Source organism: Condylura cristata, unplaced genomic scaffold (genome assembly GCF_000260355.1).
Source record: "Condylura cristata isolate star-nosed mole 26May11 unplaced genomic scaffold, ConCri1.0 scaffold00026, whole genome shotgun sequence".
Classification (NCBI taxonomy): Eukaryota; Metazoa; Chordata; class Mammalia; order Eulipotyphla; family Talpidae; genus Condylura; species Condylura cristata.
The window spans coordinates 6,929,840-6,942,580 of NW_004567127.1; the positions used below are offsets into that span (position 1 = coordinate 6,929,840).

Below are 12,741 nucleotides of genomic sequence, written 5' to 3' on the forward strand. Positions count from 1 at the left end.
AGTGATGTTGAACATTTTTTCATATGCCTGTTGGCCATCTGCATTTCCTCTTTGGAGAAGTGTCTTTTTAGCTCTACTGCCTAGACTCCCATTTTATTGGACTGCCATCTCCAAATGCAGTTTTTCCATATAATCTAAGACAGTGCTTCTGGTTTCTCATCTTCAGATCCACACTGCAATCAGCAGGACGGAAAACAGGCCAGTAAAACAACCCCCTTTTATCCTGTAGCTACACAGGACACTTTCTGGAAGTGTTACATGTTACTCCACTCATGCATGAGTGGGTTTGCCCAGGTATTGTAGGAGGTTTGTAAGCCATTCAAGAGCACAGAAAGGAATAACAGTTTTTCTTTTCTCTTCTCCTTCCTCTCCTTTCATAAAATAGTTGCAGAACTTCTAAGAATGGGATATATTAAGGTGGCTATGATATAGATCCTCATAGCCATCCTCAAGAAGTTCAGAGTTCATTATATTGCAACAGGAATGCATTGTGTCAGTATATTCTTATTCTCTCTTGTAAGCTTGAGCTGACTGTTTTGTAATGTCAATGAAGGTGCCCTTAAGAACATGCCATTTTGGTAGAGGCATGTGTCTGCCACTTTGGCAGACACATAAATAAGTGATGGCATAAAGTATAAAAGATACTTTTATGGAGTATTTTGAAGATACTGTGGTGACAGGAAAGAATTCAGTTATTCTTAGAAGGAAAGCTGGCAAAACGTTTGACAGGAGAGGTGCTTAAATCAGCCTCAAAAGTGAGTTACAGTTCTTTGGTTTGACTTTCTCTCCCGAAGTAATTGCATCTTATCCTATAATATCCTCTACAAACATATTGGGAAAACCAATTTTAAATTTCTACCCCCAGGTTTTCTTTTAAATTCTAGGCCTGCATTACTAACTCTACTAGAAATCTTCACCTTTAATGGCCTTACACACTCTGAACTCACTGTCCAGAATGAAATTATCTTCTTCTAGTTCTCCTTCCACAATTCTAAAATTTGTTAATGGTACCTAATTTCCATGCAAGAAACCTTTGAATTGTTTCACACATCCTCTTATTTCCCTTTTCTTCTCCAAACAAGCCCCTGTTTTGTATTGATTTCTGCCCCCCCCATTATCTTGATTTATCCTGCTTTTACTTAAACACTCATTGCCCCATATCTAGTTGATACTTCTACACTGTAGTCTCCTAACTTGTTTATCTGCCTTCGATACTTCTTCTAATTCATCCTCTTTTCTTACTATGTAAAAAAAAAATAATTGTTCTCAAACTTTATACCTTCAAGAAAACACTTTAAAATTACTGAGGGCCTCAAGGAACTTTTGATTATTTAGATTAGCTCTTAGTATTTACCATCTAAGAAAAACTTAACTAAATTACCTTAATAATAATGATAAACTCTTTGCATATTTCTGTAAACTGAACTGTGTCCTCCCCAAATTCTTATGTTGAAGCTCTTACCTCTAATGTGACTATATTTGAAGGACTTTCGGTATTAAAGTTAAAGAAACTCCCAAGGGCAGGGTCCTAATCTGATAGAATTATACAAAGAAGTAAGAGAACCAAGAAGAGGAAGAGAAATCAGTCTCTCTCTGTACTTTGTGAAGAGAAATGGAAAGACACAGGGAAAAGGAAACAATCTGTAAGTCAAGAAGAGCGCTCTTATTGGAATCTAGCCTTGCCAGCGTCCTCATTTTAGACTAGCCTTAGGAACTGTGACAAAATTAATTTCTATTGTTTAGGGCACCTAGTCTTCAGTATTTTGTTATGGCAGCCTGTGTTGACTGATACACATACTATAAAATTGATTGTATTTTCCAAAACAGAAAGATTAGTCAGAATACTTCCATATATGTTTGTTTAAATCTCTGTATTGTCTAGCTTAAGGGAAGGAGCTTATTCTCATATCTGTTTCTGCATTGTTATGATTTATTGTTTTAGTTGAAGTATATGAAAAAAACTGACCTTATATAGATATATAGAGTGGAAAAGGGAGGAATTTTTTTTTAATATAATAGTTTATTTTTACATCATTTTGTGCCTTTTCCCATCTCAGTGGTAATCCCTGTGGGCTTCCATCACCAAATCACCTGTGTGCCATCACCATAGTCCAGTGCACTTACCCCCCTCCACCCTCCACATTTTTGATCCCATTCCCCACTCCACCCCTGTAAAATGTCTCTGGTATATAGTTGTTCATTCTTCTTTTTTTTCTCCTCCCTGGTCCTTCATGCCCCTCTATGAATGAAATCATCTAGTATTTTTCTTTTTTTTCTGGCTTATTTCACTAAGCATGATCCCTTCCAGCTCCACCCATGTTGCTGCAAAAGGCATGTGTTTATCTTTTTTGATTGCTGAGTAATATTCCATTGTGTATATGTTGGGAGGAATATTTTAATAACCTGTAAAGAAAATTGTAGGTATTCTTTTTTGATACCACACCAAAACTAAGAGATATTTAAGGTTAAGTTGCTACGTGGAAAATGAGGCTATCCCAATGAACATTTTGTGCCGTTACATTAAAATCCATTGATGTGTCTGATATTTCTAATGGATTTTACTTATGCAAAATTTCATAACACTGTGCATTGGTCATTTAGAAAATACTTGTTCACTGAACTATGCTTATCTTCCAAATGTTGACACATTTTATTATACAGTTAAAAAAGTCATATTTGTAAATATCGCCAATCTCACAGAAAAAGTTTCTAAGTTATCAGGAAGTTGCCAGACTCATAGTTAGCAGATAGCACTTTTTAAAAAAATTTAAATATTTGCCTGGAAGCTGAAAAGTTATCACTGGCAGAAAATACTTTTTTTTATTTCTTCCTTGAAGTTGACAGACAGGTATCTGTCCAAATAGCCACAAATTTGTCTCAGTGGCTCTTTCAAGTCAGAGTGGTTTTCTAAGAGAAAAATGGACAGTTCAACTCAAAAAACAATTGCTTATCCTAAAGACAACCACTATACTAGCCTCATTTCACTGGGGTAGGAGTCAAGAACCTATACTTCATTGTTAGTGCCTTGATTCACGCTAAATACTAGAGGCTTTAACCACCATTAATTTTGTACGAGCTGCTCAACTTTGCAAGACTGGGACTGGAATAAAGTAAGTGAGGTTCTGGTGCACAAGATTTAAGGAAGCCCTCACTCTTAGGGTTGAGTTCAAGTCAGTGTAGTTAAAAGGCAAATTTTCTTTGCATTTGTTATGAAAGGAGTGCTTCATTTTGTAGTCTTGTGAATCATATTTTGAGAACTATTGATCTAAACACAGATTTGACACTTTTCTGCTTATGAACCTTTGGTGGTTTCTGATCATCTGATGTCTAAACTCCTTTATATGGGATCTGTGTTCCTTTAGGTGGTCTATAATTTCCCCCAATCTGTTGTGTAGCCTCATTTATAGCTTCCTCTGCTTCGAGTGTTCATCTGGCAACCCACTCCTCATCTTTTATAGTGATTCAGCGTCATCTCCTTTATAAAGCCTCTCCTGATTTCTCTAGAGCAAAACTAATCAGTTCTCTTGGGATAAAACATAATCTCCACTATAGCACTTATACAGATTAGATGATGTTTCCATAACAACTCTCATCCTACCTTTAATTCATCTAAACAGGTTCCAGTGCTGTGCTAGGTAGGCTCCAGGGATGCAAAAATGATCAAAGCTTTATGAGCTCATATTTTAAAAAGAAAGCTAAAAGTCAGACAATCACATTGTGATATGGTGAGGGCTAGAACTGAATTGTGAGCCAAGTGCTGTGAAGGAAGAAAGGAATGACTGGGTTGAACTGTTTTTGTGTGACAGCAGGGGTGCTCCACACCATGTTCCTCTTGGTGCCACTGGTGACTGTGCTTAGCACAGAGTGAGTGTGTAGTAAATGGTTATATGCGAATCACGGCACTTGATTACATTTTTCATTTCCCCCTTTTTGCATTTTTTTTTTCAGAATGCAAGGTATGGAGAAACCCTTTAAATCTTTTCAGAGGAGCAGAATATAGGAGGTATTACATTTTCCTTTCAATATAATTATGGCAGTGGCTTAAGAGCAAGAAGTAGTATGCAATGTTTGTTTTTATGCATATATTACAGTCTTCTACTTGGAGATACTAGTATATAATCATGTAAAATGTTTAGGGTTTAGTTGTCAGCATGTTGACTGTATTTACTTTTATAATCAGGAGAAATCTTGCTTCAAGCCATATATTTGTCATACATAATAAGTATATCTTTAATTGCTGATTTATGGCAAAAGCCTTTTAAAGAACTCACAAGATTTTAAAGAATTACACATGTCAGAATATTCCTTTACATATGTGCTCAATTGCAAAGTTTGAGGATTCACTAAAAAACTGCAATCTGAAAGTGCAGATTGCACATTCAGTCGTGGAACAGTACAAGGTTTATCTTTATGTGTTTTATGTTGTGATTTCCTACCTATACTACTGTATCCATACTCTGCCAATTTTTACTCTAAGAAAACATCTTTTGAAAGGTGTATTTGCTTATACACTTTATTTACTTGTTTTGAGAAAGGGTATTTTACCTGGAGGCAGGCTGGCTAATTAATTGAAACTTAACATTTCTATCTATGGGCACTGTGCAAAATGATGGGGATTCAAACATGACTAAGCAAATAGCCCTGAAAGGACTTAGTAGTGTAGAACATGTCCTGGGAAGTGAAAGCTAGACTTTTATGAGAAATTTGATTAGCATATATTAAGAGATTCTACAAGAACTAGGTCTTTGAACTTCTTACTGTAAAATAATTTATGGTCTGTTCCTTCTTATGCAGTGTCCATGAAGATCATAAAGAGACATTTGTTAGTAACATTTATGCTTCTTTTTTGAATGATTGATTTGATTTAGTGTAAAATAAAAATTACATTGATAATCATTGTATGATTCTAGGAAACAAAGTTATAGTATAGCCTTAGTAAGTGTATGTTTTTCAAATGTTAGCAAATTATTTCTTATGTAAATAAGAAATAATTTCCTAAGTAAATAAACAAAGATTTGTTTTTTCTTTTTTGTAATTTTCACAAAAAGCTGAAAACTAAATAGCAAGGAAATGTATCTTTGATCTCATATATATAAACAATGCTTATAATTTTCCTTTAAAAATACTTATTTTTCTGATTATAAGATATATGCATATTCACTGTAGAAAGTTAGAAAATAAAAGACATTTATAAAAAAGAAAGTAGAAATCACCTTATCCTACCATGAAGTGATAATTGCTGCTAATATTTCCATTTAGCCACTCTTTTATGTGTATGTATCGAAATACAGTTCGATCATAATGTGTGATTAGCTTTATATCTTTCTGATACAACATGTTATAATGTTCCCACAAAATTTCTCTGAGATATGAATTTCGAAAGAACATAATCTTCAGTGGCTGTACTGTATGCTATGTGAGGTTATTATACCTTACCTATCACTGCTCTATCTGGTCACAGATTATATTTCACTGCTAACATTTATACTAGAGTGGTATCTTTTATGTAAATATTTAGTCACATCTGTGATTATTTCCTTAGAGTTGATTATAGTACTGGAATAATTGAATTAAAGCATGTGAACAGTATTTTTTCTTCCTGTAATTATTTTTTATATGGAAAATTTAAAAAAAAAGTAGGGAGAAAATATAATGAATTTTCATATATTTCCAGTTATTTTCCATAACTCAATGTGAATATTTTTTTATACTCTTGATAGATAATACTAATTGGTTTCTGGAAAAAGAAAGTGAATACCAATTTACATTTATACCAGCAACATGTGAATGCATCCTACCTCACAACAACATATCTTTGCCAATTTAAAGTTTGTCATTTTAATTTGCTGTTAATTATTAATGAAGTTGGACTTTTAAACAATGTATTTACTAGCCAGAGTGTTAACTTGCTGTTAATTATTGTGGGTTTTGGTTTAAACTTTGAAATTCTTCAATAAGTTTAAATATTGAAAGTTTAAATTTCTCAATAAATGTGGAAAAAAATTTATGTTTTTAAGTTTTGAAAGCTCTTCATTATGTTGTCATTAATAAAAATCTACCTGTGTTCTCTTTTGGTTTCTGTATTGTTTTACTTTTAATATTTAATTATAACTCACTGAGATTTTATATCTAAGTCAAATTGTTATATCCCTTCAAATCCAGTTTTGTGGGGGGTTTGTTTCCTTTGTTGAGGTTACATTAGTTTACAATACTTTGTATGATTAAGGATAGTAAGTTTGTACTGTCAGAGCAAATTCAATTTTGAAACATTGTTTAATCTAGCTTTTTCTCTTTTAGATTTTGATATTTTGTTATCATACTTTAAATAGTTTGTGTAGGTTCCCTCTTTTAATTTACTTACAATAAGCTTTTAGATATCTTGATATGAAATTTGTAGTAGTGTCTTTTTGAATTTCAAATAGTGTCTGTTACAGCACAGAGATGCACTCTCAAGTCCAATTTACCTGTCTTCTTGTGTTTTGGTAAAGATACACTTGGGTGACGGGTAAAGAGCCACTTACATACTATGACATGAATTTGTCAGCTCAGGATCATCAGACCTTTTTCACTTGTGACACAGACTTTTTACGTCCTTCAGACACAGGTATGTGTGTCATATCTTCTACTACTTTTTCTTCTTATAAAGAATTAGAAGTATTTTATAAAAGTAATAAATTTTTTCTTTTATTTCTTAACATATCTTTCAGATCTACTATAGCAGCTGCTTATACAGAGAGCAGTGTGTTTGGTTTAGAAATTAACACCTGCAATAATACATAAAAGAGTGTAACAATGTTATAACAGTTAAACTTTGTGGTGTGGTGTGTAAAGAAAAATGGAATATATTTTATTCCAGTCATAACTTAGGTAGGCACATAATTTTGTGATTAGTTCTCTGTTAATGAAAGTATTAAGACTTAAATATGGGCCTGAAGGCAGGAATCTTTATCACAATTACCCTAGTTTGAATGTCTATCCTTATTCTTACTTCATGTATTATTTTTAATGCTTTTATCCTTCAATATCTAAATTAAAAGTCACATTCATAGAAAGCCTTCTCTAGGATTTCTTGTTAAACACTTTTTTCTTTGTGTTTGTCCAAAACTCAAAATAATTTCTATTGGTTTGCTCAAACATTTGTTTACTGATGTTATCATGTTGCTTTAATGTTTCACTCCTAATAGGGTGTGAAACTTTGCAAAGCAGGGACTATATTCTTAGCATCTTTGAATTCCTGTAATCTAGCACATTGCCTGAGAGACTATAAGTATTACTATTTATTTTATTTGACAAAGTGTGAACAAACAAGTTTTGGTAAGCAATTTCACTATCCATACCTACATTTGTATGGCATTTACTAGGCACCAAGCATTGTTCTAAGTACATTATATAAATGTACTAATGTTTTCAATTGCTTTACAAAATAGATAATTATTTTTAAAAAAGATTTATACATACAGAACTGGGGTACAGGCCAGAGGTGCAGGGGATGAGAGGATCCATCACAGACAGAGCGGGGAACAGAACAGGCAGATCGACTGAAATCAAAATAGATAACTATTACAAGAAAGGGGAATCAGGGCCCTCCCTGATGGTGCAGCCGGTTAAAGCACAGCACTGCTGAGCTAGCTTTAGTACAAGTTCAATTCCTGCTGGAGTGACCCACATGGCCAACAGACCTCTCCTGCCTCACCCACTGCTCCCCTCAGCAGTGTAGTTAGTCAATCTGCCTATTCTACTCCCCACTCTGTCTCTGATGAGTCTTTTCACCGCCCCTGCATCTCTGGCCTGTACCCCAGTTCTGTATGCATAAAGAAATAATTTTTTTTTTAAAAGGGGAAGCAAGTAACATGCTGTAAGTTCCTAGCTAATAAATGATAAACTGGGTGTCCAGGTCAAGTCTGACTCTTAGCCATGATACTATTACTTATACTCACCACACTGATTGGAGGAAGAAAAGTCACCAAAATTTTCCAGCGTTTAAGTGAGTTCATTATGATATCTCTAATATATAGTAACAGGAAATTCAAGGATCCTTGATATGGCTATACAAAATGTTTTAATTGCAAAATAGGAGAATATAAATTGCTTTATGTGCATATGTTTAATATTTGTTTATTTTAGTGGTTAAAGTGTAGGTATTAAGGAAATAACAGCTGTGGAAAATCAGTATTGTCTGTTAACTTTAAAGGGCTGAGGTTGACTCTGGAAATTAAGGCCTCATCTTCCTTTCCGCAAGTGGGGAGTTACAGATATATATATATTTTTTAAGATTTATTTATTTGTGCATACAGAACTGGGGTACAGGCCAGAGACTCAGGGGTGGCGAAAGACTTCACCAGAGACAGAGTGGGGAGCAGAACAGGCAGATCGATGAAGTACACTGCTGAGGGGAGCAGCGGGCGGGTCAGGAGCGGTCTGCCACGCCATGTGGTCTTCTCCGGGGCAGGTGGGAATCGAACTCATGCAGAAGTGGCTTTAGCTTCTCAGTGCAGTGCTTTAATCTGCTGCACCACGAGGGAGGGCCAGCTTGATACATTTTTAACAATTTTCTTTTAACATAAGGTTCTAAATGGTATTATATACTTTATAGTTTTGTCAAATTATTAGAGCTACATATTTGGCTTCTTGAACTTTGAAAAATTTCTTCTATGTAATTGGCTGGGTAAATTCTCAATCCTGTCAATTAAATCAGATTTACTCACTGACAGAAATCTGACATCATTTTTCAATTTAAATAAACATGTTAACGTGCATTCCCATGACAACCATCTCTCTTCTGAATTTGGATTCTGGGAGAGAAAGATGGATGGGTCTTGGAGCTTTGCCTAGAGTTTACTCTTGGCCAGAATAAAATTCTGCTGCCTGTATTATGCCTTTCCCATTTCCTTACTGGGAAGTGATCTTCCATTTGGAACAATGCTTCTTTTGATAGAAAGGGAGAAGGGTGCTAATAGAACATTTATAATTGTATTACTCTCCCCCCTTTCTACAGTATACTTGAATTCAGAACACCCAGGTGCCAGAATATTGATGCCAAACATCACTGTTAGATAAGTAATAGGCAGGGATCCCTATTATCAGTGCCTTGACTGAAAATGCTCCCAAACTTGCTCTATCAGTTGTCCCTTTGGCGCCTAGAGATTTTTAAGTTCTAGGGCAATGCACCTTGCAAAGGAAATTCAGGATGGGTGAAAAGTCAGTTTTTTTTTTTAGTAAGGTAGGAGAAGGGAATATATATCGCTAGGATCAGGGGATGCTTGGATATCAAGTTAGGAAAGTAAGACCAACTTGGTCCATAGGCCAATCAGAGGAACATTCTTCAGGAAAGAGTGTGTAAAGTTGAATACATAAAGTCATTTAAAACCATACATTGCGTCTGGCAAGTTTCTTTGACATACATCTAACTCCAGCTGAAGCCTGAACTCAAGGACAGATTGGATTGTTAGTTCCGTATGATCTTCGCAAACATTCATATATAGGTAGTGTTTTTATCTCTAGTTTCATGTTCCAATAGGCAAGTTTGAGTTTATGTGTGATGTGACAAACTGCTCTTGACTGTTGTCACTGGTAATTACTAAACAGTAGATTTTGCTCTCATCTTGTTAATTTATCTAATGCAAGAACAAAACATATCCTCAGAATTGTTTTTGGATAGTTTTGCATGTGGAATTTGTCTTTAACAATTAAAAATTGGGAGATTTAACATTAAAATTCAAATTTACACTTTTTGACAATTGGAAATATGACAAAAATTGGCCCAGAGTTTCCACTGGACCTGAGCTATGACTCGTTTCTTTAGATAGCGCATGTTCTGATAGCTCACTTGTCTGTGTTTTCTGCCGGGTTTTGGTAGGCATGTCCATTTCGCAGCCCTACTGTTGGGATAAATACTAGTCTCTTTTCTCCCTGTTACCATATCAGAATATTATTTAACTTAAAAAATAGATAAATTTGAGGGAATTACTAATTGCTTATGGTTTTTAAAGCATATCAAGCGTTCTTAAAGAAGACAGTTGCATGCTAATTTTTTGCCCTAATTATTCCTAACCTTTGTTTTAGAAAGAAATTGTATATGTGTATATCAAAAGTATTTAATTTTTTTATGCAAACAAGAACCGGGAAGCAGAGCAGGCAGATCTACAAAAACACTACTGAGGGGAGCAGCAGGCGAGACAGAAGTCTACTGCATGCAGCCTGTGGGTCAGCTCCCTGGCTGGGGATTGAACTCATGCTGCATTGACTGATAACTTGATAGCTCTGAAACTAACCTCTGTGCCACCAGGGAGGCCCCAAAATGGATTTTTTTATTTCTCTAATTTATTTCCCCTTTGGCTGAGAAATACGTTGATTGAAAAGAATAATCTTGAAAGGCTGATTAGAGCATTTGAAAATCTAAGAATAAGAAAAAAGCTGACAGGCAGATTAGATGATCTTACTGGAAAAAAAAAGAAATATAAATGAAAATGGGATCATTTTTATGTATTAGCAAAAATTGATACTATTCAGTGTTAGTAAGGACATAGGAGAACAGTCCCTTCTATATTGCCTCAAAGAATGTAAATGCGTTCAGTATTACTGGAGAGAAGTTTGAGAATCTACATGCAAAACCTCTCAAAAGATGCTTACATTTTAGGGCCCTCCTTGGTGGCAAAACAGATTAAAGCGCAGCACTGCAAGCCAGCCAAAACTTCAGTGCAGAATTCAATCCACAGCCCCGGAGGTGACCCACATGGCGCAGCAGACCTCTCCTGACTGCCCGCTGCTCCCCTCCGTAATGTACTTCGTCAGTCTGTCTGTTCTGCTCCGCACTCTGTCTCTGGTGAATCCTCTTACCACCCCTGCACCTCTGGCCTGTACCCCAGTTCTGTATTCATAAATAAATAAATTTTTGTAAAATATATATATGTGTTTTTTTCCAAAACTGTTTATTTTATTTTTTAATAATACGTTTATTTTTACATCATTTTGTGCCTTTTTCCATCTCAGTTATAATCCCCGTGGGCTTCCCACCACCAATTCTCCATCCCATCCCCGTAAAATGTCCTGGTATATAGTTGTTCATTATTATTATTATTTTCTCCCCTGTCTCCCCTGGTCCTTTATACTCCTGCTATGAGTGAAACCATCCGGTATTTTGTCTTTTTTTTCTGGCTTATTTCACTAAGCATGATCCCTTCCAGGTCTATTCATGTTGCTGCAAAAGGCATGTGTTTATCTTTTTTTGATCACTGAGTAATATTCCATTGTGTGTGTATGTACTACATCTTTTTAATCCAGTCATCTACTTTTGGGCATTTGGATTGATTCCATGTTTTTCCTATTGTAAATAAAGCAGCAATAAACATGAAGGTGTAAGTGTTTTTGAGTAAGTTTTTTTTTTGTATTACTTTTTTTTATTTTATAACAGTTTATTTTTACATCATTTTGTACATTTTTTTTCCATCTCAATTGTAATCCCCTTGAGTCAGTATTTTTGTCTTTTGGGTAGATACCTAGGAGTAGGATTGCTGAGTCATAATATGGAAGCTCCATTTTTAGCAGTTTGAGAAACTTCCATAGTGGTTGTACTAGTTTGCATTTCCACCAACAGTGCAGGAAAGTTCCTTTTTCTCCACATCCTTGCCAACAAAAAATGCATACATTTTAACCAGCCTTTCCATTTCCAGAAAAGAAATATTAGTCAGATATGTGAAGATAGATGTTGAAAGGGAGATATCACAGTATTTTTAGATTAGCAAAAAGTTGGGTATAATTTAATTGCCTATCAAAAGAGAATTTGTGAAATCAATTCCAATGTATGCTTAATATATGGGGATACCAAATAACAGTTTAAAATGTGTCATTATTTGACTTACTTACAAATATCACATGACTTAGAGAAGAGAGCCCCACAGCCTAATATACTTTTATTTTTATGTAAAATTTTAATGTTTCAGGAAAATGCTATTCTTTGCCTGGTTATCTTCAGATGGGTGCTGTATTACATTAATTTGTCATGTTCATGGAAACATTAGCTGTCTTCTAGCTGGTGTCATTTTTGATATGAGAAATGTATTTTGATATGAGAAATAAACAAGTAGAATATGTGGTCTTCTTTTCTAAGCCAAGACTAATATTTTATTTCCAAAGGAAAATGCAAACATTTTCCACATTATTCTTTCTGGACAGTTATAGGTTTTGCTCCAAAAGCAACATTCATATATTCTCTTATCAAATTTAAAATAGGCCAGATAATTTCATGAATCTACTTTATTTACTTGTTTGTTTAATTTTTAAGAAACTTTACTTAGTGTGACGTTTTTATTTTGGCACAGTAAATGGTAGCCAAACTAACATTATTTTAGAAAGATCCTAAATCAGGCATTTATTGATGTTGGGTAGAGACTGACATTTTGCATAAATGTAATATACTCTAAATTGATTCCCCCTATTTTTTTTTTACAGAAAATGCAGATTTTATTGTTTTCATCAAAACTTTGATTAGACAAAGACTTTGTGTTAAAGTGTAATGTATACTTCTAGCAGTTCTGTAGAACCTGTTTTTCTTATTTAAACATTTATTTATTTGTGCATACAGAACTGGGGTACAGGCCAGACGCTCAGGGGCAGCGAGAGGCTTCACCAGAGACAGAGTGGGGAGCAGAACAGGCAGATCAACGAAGTACACTGCTGACCGGAGCAGCGGGCGGGTCAGGAGAGGTCTGCCACGCCATGTGGTCACCTCTGGGGCAGGCAGGA

General features: G+C 35.0%; 1 protein-coding gene across 2 annotated transcripts in view; it reads left to right on the top strand.

Moving 5' to 3' along the window:
- ST7L (suppression of tumorigenicity 7 like) overlaps positions 1-12,741 on the top strand; it is a 59,198-nt gene that overhangs the window by 7,915 nt on the left and 38,542 nt on the right. For both annotated transcript variants that reach the window (XM_012730116.1, XM_004689644.2), the window contains exons 4-5: positions 3,949-4,003; positions 6,489-6,604. In XM_012730116.1, coding sequence (XP_012585570.1) covers positions 3,949-4,003; positions 6,489-6,604 — 171 coding nt within the window. The remainder of the gene's footprint in view (positions 1-3,948; positions 4,004-6,488; positions 6,605-12,741) is intronic.